Source organism: Rhinatrema bivittatum, chromosome 8 (assembly GCF_901001135.1).
Source record: "Rhinatrema bivittatum chromosome 8, aRhiBiv1.1, whole genome shotgun sequence".
NCBI classification, from domain to species: Eukaryota; Metazoa; Chordata; class Amphibia; order Gymnophiona; family Rhinatrematidae; genus Rhinatrema; species Rhinatrema bivittatum.
In genome coordinates, this window is record NC_042622.1 from 118,962,011 (window position 1) to 118,974,418 (window position 12,408).

General features: G+C 45.3%; 1 protein-coding gene across 2 annotated transcripts in view; it reads right to left on the reverse strand.

Annotated features, from left to right (window-relative positions):
• Positions 1-12,408, reverse strand: part of RC3H2 (ring finger and CCCH-type domains 2) — a 155,743-nt gene that overhangs the window by 89,954 nt on the left and 53,381 nt on the right. For both annotated transcript variants that reach the window (XM_029613807.1, XM_029613806.1), the window contains exons 5-6: positions 8,454-8,629; positions 6,677-6,877 (exon numbers count right to left, since the gene is read on the reverse strand). In XM_029613807.1, coding sequence (XP_029469667.1) covers positions 6,677-6,877; positions 8,454-8,629 — 377 coding nt within the window. The remainder of the gene's footprint in view (positions 1-6,676; positions 6,878-8,453; positions 8,630-12,408) is intronic.

Below are 12,408 nucleotides of genomic sequence, written 5' to 3' on the forward strand. Positions count from 1 at the left end.
CTTTCTGAATCTGAAGTGACAGGATTCGAGCCAGAATGTGGGGGGCAGTGAGTTCCATCTTGATGGGCCTGCAATTGTAAGGGCTCTTTCCCTTGTGGCGGCAAGGTGTGCTGTTTTCGGGGGGGGGGGGGGGCACGTGAAGAGATCCTTTATTGATTGCTCTAGTAGGACGATTCTGATGTGCAGGAGTGAAAGGATATTCAAGCCAGTTGGAGTGGTGGGAGTAAATGGCTTTGTGGATGATGGTAAGTGTTTTGTAAAGAATACGGGAGGGGATGGGGAGCCAATGTAGGTCTTTGAGAATAGGGGTTATGTGGTCTGTTTTACGGACATTTGTTATGATTCTTGCCATAGCGTTTTGGAGTTTTTGGAGAGGTCTTATGGTGGAGTAAGGGAGACCTAGGAGGAGTGAGTTACAGCAGTCAAGTTTAGATAAGGTTGATTGGATTACTGTCCGAAAGTCATGAGAATGTAGCAGGGGTTTGAGATTTTTTAGCACATTAAGTTTAAAGAAACCTTCTTTAAGGATGGAGCTGACGTATTTCTTCATATTTAATTGCTGGTCAAGAAGTACTCCAAGGTCTCTTATGACTGTTTGTGTAGTAAGGAGCTTGAAGGCTGGATCAATAGTAAAGATTGGTTTAGGAGTGGTATGGTGAGAAATAAATAGTAAGTCAGTTTTGTTAGTGTTAAGGGCAAGGTGGAGATTGGTGAGGAGAGAGTTGATAGATTTCAGGTAGGTGTCCCAGTGTGCTAGGGCATCAGAGATAGATGTATGGTTAGGTATGATGATTTGAACATCATCGGCATATAGGTAGAATTTCAGTTTGAGGTCTGTGAGGAGTTAGCAGAGCGGGGTGAGGTAGATGTTGAATAGTGTGGAGGAGAGGGATGAACCTTGAGGGACTAGGTGTAGGAGAGGATAGGGGGCAGATAAGGCATTGCCTATTTTCACAGAAAATTTTCTGTTAGAGAGGTAAGAGGAGAACCATAGAAGGGCTAGGCCTGAGATACCAATGTCTTTTAGACGAGTGAGGAGGTGATTGTGGCATATGGTATCAAAGGCAGCCGAAATATCAAGAAGGGCAAGGATGTAACTGTTCCCGTGGTCCATGCCTCTGAGGAGGTGGTCGGAAAGGGAGAGGAGGAGGGATTCAGTATTAAAATGTTTCTGGAAGCCAAATTGTGCAGTATGAATAATCTTGTTGTCTTCAAGGTAATCCATTAGTTGTGAGTTGCAACTCTTTCCATTATTTTAGCTATGAATGGGAGGTTCGAGATGGGGCAGAAATTAGCTGGGTCTTTCAGGTCTAGTGAGGGTTTCTTGAGGAGGCGTTTGACCACTGCTTGTTTGAGTATGTCTGGGACTATGCCTGTGGAGAGGGAGCAATTAATGATGTCAGATATGGATTTAGCAATGGAAGTCGGCACGGATAGGAGTGCTTTGGTGGGAATGGTGTCGGTGGGGTGGGAGGTTGGTCTGAGCTTTTTTTAAGATGGATTCAACTTCTTTGGAGGAAGTGAGATCCAGGGAGCTTAAGGAGATGGTGGAGGAGGCCGTTCCTTCTGGTGTGGGATGCGGAGGGTTGAAGAATCTGGAAAGGAGGGTCGCTATTTTATTACTGAAGAATCATGTTAGTTCTTCACATTTAGCTGGGGCTTCAGAGTCATGAATCGTGTGAGGGATGGATTTGGTGAGGCTAGAGACATATGAAAAGAGCGCTTTGGGATTGTACATATATTGGTGGATTTTTAAGGCATAGAAATCCCTTTTGTGTTTAAGTATGGCGGTTCTGTAGCAGTGAAGGGCTGATTTGTAGCTGGAGGTGTGCTGTGGGGTGGGGGCCTTGCGCCATATTCGCTCTTTTTGTCTGAGCTTATTTTTCATTGTTTTTAGCTCAGAGGTGTACCATGGGTTAGATTGTTTGGACTCCAAGTTTATTACACGTTTGGAAGTTGGGCAGAGTTTGTTGACAATCTCGAGCGTGAGGTTGTGCCATGAATCAAGGGCTGTGTTAGGATTGGTACAGTCAAGATTGGGCAGGGCGGCTGCTAGGGCTGAGACTAGATCATCGCTATTGCAGGGCTTACGGGAGATTATGGTAGAGTTATAGGCAGTGTTGTTAATGGCAGAGGTGTTGAAGGAGAAAAGAGTTTTGATGAGAAAGTGGGCAGACCAAGGGACTGGGGAGCAGGAAAGGGGGGTCGTGGGTTGAAGGCCTGTGTTAGTGAATATCAGATCTAGTGTATGTCCAGCTTTGTGGGTAGGTGATGTAATGATTTGTTTGAATCCAATTGCCTGGAGGGAGGTGAGTAGAGAATCACATGAGGATGTCAGTGGTAGGGAATCAACATGGAGATTAAAATCTCCTAGGATTATGGTAGGGATATCAGACTTGATGTTACCAGCAATGAATTCGATCAAGGGCGAGAAGGTCTTTTATATGAGTCTGTAACTTCCGCACTCTATCACCAGGAAGACCTTGCCCTTTTGCGTGTCGAACTGCGCACCTAGGTACATCAGGCATTGAGTGGGCACCAACTGGCTCTTCTGCAGACTGATGACCCAACCAAGAGACCATAGGGTGGTTATCACTCTAGAGAGATCTCTCGCAGTCCTCCCAAGATTTTACTCAGATGAGCCAATCGTCCAAATATGCACCAAGATCCCTTCTTTGCGCAGAGCTGCTGCTGCTACTACCATCACCTTGGTGAACGTGCTAGGAGCTGTGGCCAGCCCAAAGGGAAGAGCCCGAAACTGAAAATGTCGACTCACACCTTGAACCTCAGGAATCTTTGATGGTCCTTCCGGATCGAAATGTGCAGATAAGCCTCCATTAGATCTAAGGATGTGAAAAAACTCCCCTTTGTGCACCACCGCAAGCACTTTTCAGAGCGTTTCCATGCAAAACTTGGGAACTCATAGGCACCGGTTCACCTTCTGCAAGTCGAGGATAGGACGAAAGGACCCTTCCTTCTTCGGAACCACGAAGTTCACAGAGTACCGACCCTGACCCTGCTCCACAGGAGGGACTGGACAAATGGCGTTGAGATCGAGTGACCTCTGGAGAGTCACCCACACGGCCTCTCACCAGCTGAGAGAAATCACACCAGACTCTACAAAGGCGTCCTGAACTGGAAACAAGAAATCTAGAGCAAAACTGTACCGGACTACCTCCAAGACCCACCTGTCTGGGGTAATCTTCTCCCACTCCTCGTAGAAGCTGGATAATCTGCCTCCTTCAGCTTCCACATGGGAGTGAGGGCCCCTGGCCTTATTGGGGAGGCTTACTGCCTCCTGAGCCCTGACCTGTACCATCTCTGGGAGTCCAACGACCTCCACAAAAGGACTGCAGCCGACTAGAGCCTTGCCTGGACCCAGAGGGAGGACCAGGTTTACCAGAACAAAAACGCCGAGAATCCCTAAGATGAGCTCGTGAAGGAAAAACCTTCTTACTCGGCTTCCTATCTTCTGGCAACCTATTGCCCTTAGTCTCCCCCAATAGCTTCACCAACTGGTCCAAATCCTTCACAAACAGGAGTTTTCCCTTGAAGGGGAGGACAATTCTGCCGACCAGTTCCGTAACCATAAAAGCCTGCGAACCACCACAGAGGAAACCATACTATGCGCAGAGGTGTGAACCAAACCATAAAGAGATTCAGCCACATAAGCCACTCCCGGCTCAAGGCGGGTCACTTGCAAGGGCAAAATGTTGCCCACTGCTACCGCCTCTGCAACCTTCTGGACCCAACACAGACAGGCACGCTGCATCATGCTGGCACACACCACTGTGCGCAGGCTGAGCACGGAGACCTCAAACAAACGCTTCAGCTGAATTTACAGTTTGCATTTCTGCATGTCTTTCAAAGCAGCCACCGGGATTGTTGTTTTCTTGGTGACTGCCGAAATAGCCGCATCCACCCGTGGCACTTTCAGAAGGTCCAAGGTCTCCAGAGAGAGGGGGTACATTTTTGCCATTGCTCGGTTCACCTTCAAGCCGGAATCAGGAGAGTCCCACTCCCTTGTCACCAACTTCCTGATCTTCTTGGGCAGAGGAAAGGCAGTTGTCGGTCCTCGCAGACCACCGGATTGACCCCCTCACTATCCAACTCTTCCTGGCAGACCTTAACCCCCAACTCTTCTAAAACTTGGGGAATCAATGGGTGCAGCTCCTCCAGTTTGAACAGTCGGCAACTCGAGGGTCATCTCCCTCCGGGATCGGGAATTCATCCAAGGCCGGGACATCCGTGTTGGGATCTCCCAGGTCTGGGGAGGGATCAGATCCCGGGAACATCCTCTACGTGTCTGGGATCCCACCTTGTAGCGCCCCCCAAAGTGTCCCTGCTGGAGGCTGGGTCACCCTGCGCCTGACAGAGACCCAGGGGCTGCAGGGGATCCTGAGAAGAACGTTTGGATCTCCCGCTAGAAGGGTCCAACAACCGCTCCGCTGTCCTTTTAATTCCAGATCTTTGATTGGCCAAAAGTGCCTGATGAAGAAGCAGCACAAATTCAGAAGAGAAGTGCACAGGCTGCTTCCCCATCCCCTGCGGGGGCTTGGACTATACAGCGTGGTATGGAGGCGCACAAACCAGCTCCATAGGGGAAAGGGGGGGACCTTCCTCTCCCAACCCGCAGAACACAGAGAGAGCTCGAATCCAACCTGCCCCCTGCTGCGTCACACGCATGACAGGCAGCCATCTTGGAGTTCGGTGACAGGCAGCGAATCGTGGAAGAGTTCCGCCAAAAACGGCACCCGCCAAAAAGGAGCCACACTTGGCCAAAGCGCCTGCAGACCAAGGCACCGGGGCCCGCAGCTGCCTGCCCCGAAATTGTCACTCACACAGCGGGATATGAGAAAGAACCAGCTTGCGCCATGAAAGAGTCAATCAGCAATTGATCGCGTCTGATATCGCACCTGCCCGGAGCCCCGGGCTGCCGACCCTCAAGCTCCAGACACTGATCGGTCTCCTCCTCTGTCCACAGTACCCTCTGTCTCAGCCGGGCCCCACCTAACACCAGAGGCCCACCTGAGGAACTTCTTAGGTTATGATAAAATCACTTTTTTTTTTAATAAAAACTTTAGCCCACCTCAGCAGGACCAGAGGCAACCAGGAACAGCTTCGGAGGCTGAGGGAATCAGAAGCCTCTGGTTATCAGGCCCTCCGACAGGGTGCAGGCAAAACACAGTCAGGGGTATTTAACCCCCGGACGCCCAGCTCCACTGGAGGAATGGCCTGCAACGGTGCCTAACACCTCAGGGAGCAAAATCTCAGCTCAGCACTAACTACACTTTTTTTTTTTTTTTTTTTTAAACTAAACCCTAGCCTAGACTGCAAGTTTGCATCTCTACCATCTGCTGGAGTCAGAGAGATACTGAGGGACTGTGGGTGGCACTTTCTCTTATGTAGCAGTGTCCAAAGTTTTTGTTCTCTGATTCCATCTGCTGATAGGGATACACAACCCATTGGTCTGGAATGATCTCAGTATATACAGGAATGTTATGTTTTAATATTTTATTTATTTATTTATTTTAAGTTTTTCTATACTGGCATTCACGATAAATATCGCATCATGTCGGTTTACAATTAACAAGTATAGAAGGAACAAAACAGGTAATAAATAACATTGATCCTCATAATAGTAATAGTAAACATTAAATAAATGAAAGCTAAGAGTTGCAGTTACAATAAAACAAGGGATACATTTTATTTTTTTTTACTTTGTTTCACTGTCTAGAAATGTCTCCTGATGAAAGCATTTTTGTCATGCTGAAACACTGGTGGTGTCAGGAGAGTTTATAAGGCTTCCAGGAGATTTTTTGTTTCAGACTGAACTATAAAATCTTTTTCATCAACTAAGAAGGCTTTATAGAACTATATGAAAACTAGGGGGGGGGGGGGATTTTTGAAAGTTAAGTACTACAAGCAATTATTCAATAAAATATATTTAAATCAATGTAGTGACATGATACTTGAGCAACTTTTAAAAATATTTAAATAAATGAGGATATTAAGAGGACGTAAATATAAACATTTTTACATTCAAGGAAAACTTGACAAATATCACAATGGTAATGCATAGCATATTTTTTTTTCATTTACTTTTATTTATACCAAACATATTTCACATCTCCAAATATTTGTCCAAGGCAGATTACAATAGGATATTTGAGTGTCATTTTGATATCAAAGACACCACTGCTTTTACGATATCATGCTGACATTGTGAAGTAATCTATTGCCAAGTGGGTAATTTAGAAAATTATTACTTAACTTCTACTAATTCAGTGATGTTGATAAGGCTTGTTTTTGTTTTTCCTTTGCTAAAATTCTACATGTGCCTTTTATTTATTTATTTATTTTTAACTCTACAGCACACAAATTGCTTATTCAATTCTACAGAATTGAAAAGGTAATATACAGTTTTTGTCCAAGTGGGTCACACAGCAATATTTTGATGTTCTATTAGAGGTTGTTTAACTGTGTATCGGTTATCAATGAATAAAGAGAAATCTGGACTTTTTAATGATACCGAACATGAGGCACTACTCTTAGCACTGACAGGTACACAACTTCGAATTACTCAATGTCTTGTGCCCAGAGACAAGAGTGTGGAATACCTTAAGTAAGTGCAGAATTTAGAGCACAGTAATGGTTTTGACTCAGCTGTACAAACCTTGTCAATGATGGACTGCATGTGCGATTTGTGTGCCAGGTCTCCATAGAGAAGGGAAGACCACTGCTCAGGGGATATCCGCAATCCTGCTTCCATGGCAATGTGAACAATCTGTGCATCATGTTCCCTACGCAAAGCTTCATAACTACGAAACTCCTCTTTCAGTTGCATCAGAGAAGAGTCTTCATCCCTCTTGGTGACCTAAATAGTAAACAAAATATAGAACTTCACAGAGCTGCTTACAATTCACTTCAGAGCAGTTTCAATCCAGCCAGCATAAGCAAAAGCTACTCCCATGTCAATGACACAGAAACAAAGAATATGATGACCAGCTTGACTGCAGGATCACCCAGTTTGCTCAAACTACCTCTTATGCCACTCACCCAAAGTATCCCTGGTTTTATTTTGTGTTTATCTTATCCTCTCAAACTTTATTACAATTGGATGCAGCTCCTCCACCGCTCTCTACATTAATGGCGGGGGTGGAAGGGAATTAGAACCAAGAGCTAAGAGAAACAGATAAGTATGGGAGAAGAAATGAGGGAAGCTTGCTGGGCAGACTGGATGGGCCATTTGGTCTTCTTCTGCCGTCATTTCTATGTTTCTATGTTTCTATATCCCACCACTTCCTCCAGAAGGCCATTCTATGCATCCACCACCCTCTCCTTGAAGTAATATATGCCAGTCACTCCTGTGCTTAACTCTCTCATATCGTAAGCTCTTGCTCTAGAATAGGGGGTGCTCAAAACCAATCCTCAGGGGCCCCCCCAGCTAGTTGGATTTTCAGGATATCCCTAATGAATACTCATGAGAAATATCTGCATACATAGGAGGTAGTGCATGAAAATATCTCTCATGATTATTCATTAGAGATATCATGAAAATCTGAGTGGCTAGGAGGACCCCAAGGACCGGTTTGAGGACCCCCTGTTCTAGAAGATCCTATCTACTGGAAAAGATTTGCTTCTTGTGAATCATCCATAAATTTGCAGGATTTGAATATTTCTACCATACACCACATTTTCTCTCTCCTCAGGGGCAGTAGTTCTCAATCTTTTCCTGGAGGTTCACTTAATCAGTCTGGTTTTCAAGATATCCATTCATAAATATGTATTAGATACATTTGCTTACATTGAAGACCCAGAATGCACACCCATTATGGTGAGCAAGTCAAACAAATCTTGCCATCTCTCTTGAAATCCACTCTTGCTAAAAATAAATAAATAAACAAATGAAAAAATAAAAATAAAAACAAAAAGTGTAGCACAGTAGAGGATAGCAGATAAGGACCAATTATCCATCCAGTCTGCCTAGTTGGCTTCCTCTCTGGTTCTCTATAAATTCCCATACTTAAACCAACACTAGTTCCCTCAGCACATCTTTTACCCAATATCTGAATGTGTTCCTCCCACTGACCTCTATATCTGTCTCAAGCCTGCTCAAATTACACCAAAGTACCACCCCACAAAAAAGAAGTACACACTTATGTTTCCTATGAGACCAACATATAGCAGATGAAAATCACTGCAGATATGGACAATTGGTCCATCCAGTCTACTTAGCTATTCCTGTCATCTCACAACGCTATATCTCATTGTTGGTCATAGACTGTCAGAACTCAGATGCATTGCAAATGTGATGTACTCAAGCTCCTGGAAGGACAGACAGGAGTACGATGTTGAGGGTTTTACTCTTGGAGAAGGGAACTAGCCTAAAGAGTAAGAAAATTCAGAAGAAAACATTAAAGTTTGCAAGTACTATTGGAGAAATATATTACCTTGAAGCATGAAGCGCGATATAGAAGCTGTACAACATGGCCGATGCTTGTCTTAGATGCCTGAGGAAATCTAGGTTCGAGTCTTTGCACAACAAAAAGTACCAAAACCTTTCTTGAGAGAGCAGATCCATCTTCCAAAGCAAGTAATACCAGTTTTAAAGCCTCTTCTTGCATAGCTTTAAAAACAAAAATATTTCTGAAATAAAAATACTGTTTATAAAACTACATTATCTAGCCTCAACATTAAATACACAGCTTTAATGTTCTCTGGATGCAAGAGAAATCATACAAAAACAAGTGATCATTACCAAAAATATGATTAACCTCCCTTAAGAGGATAAGCTCTTAGATACCAGTTAGAATAGTGTCAAGTGAGGAAATGTGAACAGAAAGCAATATTTGATTATAAAACACCAGCCTTAACACAATGTGGAGTAAGGCAAACACATTCAATCTACAATTAATCTACTAGTAATCCATGGAGCAGGAACCTCTGATGTTCCAGTTATAGCCCTAAACAGAAGACATGGAGTGGTAGTTACAATCTAAAAAAGGCAACAGTACAACTTGGCCCATCTTGGAGAGGAGTTCTATTCTTTTAAATTTCATGGTTTTTGGCACCATTCTTGCTTAATTTCATTTAGCTGAAGTTGGAATTTAGCTGAAGTAGGAATTATTAGGAAAGGAATGGTTAATAAAATGGAAAATATCATAATGCCTCTGTATCGCTCCATGGTGAGACCGCATCTTGAATACTGTGTACAATTCTAGTCGCTGCATCTAAAAAAAAGATATAATTGTGATGGAGAAGGTACAGAGAAGGGCAACCAAAATGATAAAGGGGATGGAACAGCTCCCCTATGAGGAAAGGCTGAAGGGGGTTAGGGCTGTTCAGCTTGGAGAAGAGACAACTGAGGGGAGATATGATAGAGATCTTTAAAATCATGAGAGGTTTTGAACGAGTAGATGTGAATCAGTTATTTACACTTTCTAGGCGGGCACTCCATGGAATTAGCAAGTAGCACATTTAAGACTAATTGGAGAAAATTATTTTTCACTCAACACACAATTAAACTCTGGAATTCATTGCTACAGTATGTGGTTAAGGCAGTTAGTATAGCCGGGTTTAAAAAAAAAGATTTGGACAAGTTTCTGGAAGAGAAGTCAATCAACTGTTATTAACCAAATAGACTTAAGAAATAGCTACTATTTATCACTGTGCAATAGCAGCATAGGGATCTTGCCAGGTTCTTGTAACCTGGAGTGGCCACTGTGGGAAACAGGATACTGAGCTTGATGAACCCTCAGAGTCTGAGCCAGTTTGGCAAATTATTATGTTCTTAAAGGGAGTATTGGGAATGGAAGTGGAAGAAATGGGAAGGAAGACTGAGATGAAGAGAACCACTAGGAATGGAGGTGGAGGATATGGAGACAGAGGAAAGACTGGAATGGGGTGAAGAAGGAAGGAAGCCACATGGCCCCCCTAAAAATCACAACCCCATCCCATCTTTCCCTTATCCCCCCTTCCAAAGTTCCTTTGATCCCCTCACTCTCCCTCTATAAAACTTTCCTTCCCTACCATCTCCTCACTCTCCCTCCCCCCACAAACCCCTCGCTTATCATGGGTCCATCCAGCACCTCTCACAAACCCTGGGATCCTTTCCTCCCCCCTCCCAACCCATACCTCACTCACCCTGGTTCACTCCCTCTCCTACCTCAGGAACCTCAGTTCATTCACTCCCTTCCCTGCCACCCCAAAGGTGATCCCCAGTTCATTCACTCCCTTCCACCCCAAGGCAATCACTGGTTCATTCACTCCCTCTCGCCCCACCCCCAGGCAATCCCAGTTCATTCACTTCTCCCTTCCCTCCCTCATGGCCATCCCCAGTTTATTCACTCACCCTCCTCTCTGCTGCCCACAAATCTCCTCAGTCACCCACTCCTGTTCTAAAAGAGGTAGAGGACAGGGGCCTTGCCATTCCTCTAGGACTTCCTCCCTCCTCCCCTGCTGGGGTCCAAGCGTCATACTTTGAACAATTAAGGGCAGAAACTGCAACCTGGTCAGCCCGATAACCTTGTTTTCTGGTCTGTTTATAGACCACATGCTTCTTTGGACTAGATCCCTTGAGCTATGCAAGGGGTGACAGAATGCATTCCAGTGCACCAGGCTTACTCTGACATGCCCACAACCAATCCAGGAAGATCTTGATCCATTCCTTTTGATATAGCAAATGTTGCTTACCTGATGTAACAGGTGTTCTCACAGGACAGCAGGATGTTAATCCTCACAAATGGGTGACATCGAGGATGGAGCCCACCACGGAAAACTTCTGTCAAAGTTTAACAGAACTTTGACTGGCCCCTACTGGGCATGCCCAGCACAGCACTGACCCTGCAGCCAGCAGGGGTCTCCCTTCAGTCTGATTTTCAAAGCTACAGGCAGTGCCTAAAAAGTAAAAAATAAAACGAACCCAACACCACGGGGTGGCGGGCGGGTTTCGTGAGGACTAACATCCTGCTGTCCTGTGAGAACACCTGTTACATCAGGTAAGCAACATTTGCTTTCTCACAGGACAAGCAGGATGGTTGTCCTCACAAATGGGTGAGTACCGAGCTGAGGATGTCCTGACTTGCACCAAATGCACCCAACGATGTGCAACAGGCACAACAACTGGGGTGGAATTTGGTAAAGGGCATCCGCACCCAACCGGGAAGGTGGAAGGGTGTTGGTACATCATGTTGGAAAAAGGTTACGCAAGACAGATTGGCCAAAGATGGAGTCCTGTCTTCCAGCTTTGTCCAAACAATAGTGGGCTGCAAAGGTATGGAGAGAACTCCAGGTTGCAGCCCTACAGATGTCAGGAAGCGGCACCGATCGAAGGTGTGCTACCGAAGTCGCCATGGCCCTCACAGAGTGTGCTTTTACACGGTCTTGAAAAGGAATGCCAGCTTGCTGATAGCAAAAAGAAATGCAGTCCGCCAACCAGGAGGAAAGAGCCTGCTTACCCACAGGTTGTCCTAACTTGTTAGGATGGAAAGAGACAAACAATTGAGTGCCCTTCCTGTGAGCAACTGTACGGTCTAGATAATAAGCTAGAGCTCGTTTGCCGTCTAGGGTATGCAGAGTCTGTTCCCCGGAGTTGGAGTGGGGCCTGGGAAAAAAGATAGGTAGTATGATGGATTGATTGATATGAAACTCAGAAACTACCTTAGGTAAAAATTTAGGGTGAGTGCGGAGTACCGCCCTGTCTTGCAGGAGCTTAGTGTAAGGCGGATAGGTAACTAGGGCCTGTAACTCACTAACCCTGCGAGCTGAAGTGATAGCCAAAAGGAATAACACTTTCCATGTGAGATATTTAAGATCATAGGAGTGCAAAGGTTCGAAAGGTGGTTTCATTAGACGACCAAGAACCAGATTAAGGTCCCAAGATGGGGCCGGAGGACGTAAGGGTGGCTTCAGATGGAGCAAGCCTTTAAGAAAGCGTGTTACCAGGGGTTGTACTGAAATAGGGACACCCTCTATACCTTTATGGAAAGCGGCTACCGCACTGACATGCATCCTAATGGAAGAGGTTTTAAGACCTGATTCCGATAGATGCCATAAATAGTCCAAGAACTTAGAGATTGGACAGGAAAGGGGATCAAGGGACTGAGAAGTGCACCATGATGTGTACCTTTTCCATTTATATGAATAGGATCTTCTGGTGGAGGGCTTTCGTGAAGCTATCAGGACACGAGAAACCGAATCCGAAAGGTTAAATGGCTGAAGGACTAACCTTTCAACATCCATGCCGTCAGGGACAAGGCCTGAAGGTTGGGATGGAGGAGGCATCCGTCGTTTTGAGTGAGCAGATGCGGATCCATTCCCAGAGGGATGTGCCTGCGGATGGAGAGATCCTGGAGTATGGGAAACCACACCTGGCGTGGCCAGTGGGGTGCTATCAGGATCATGGTT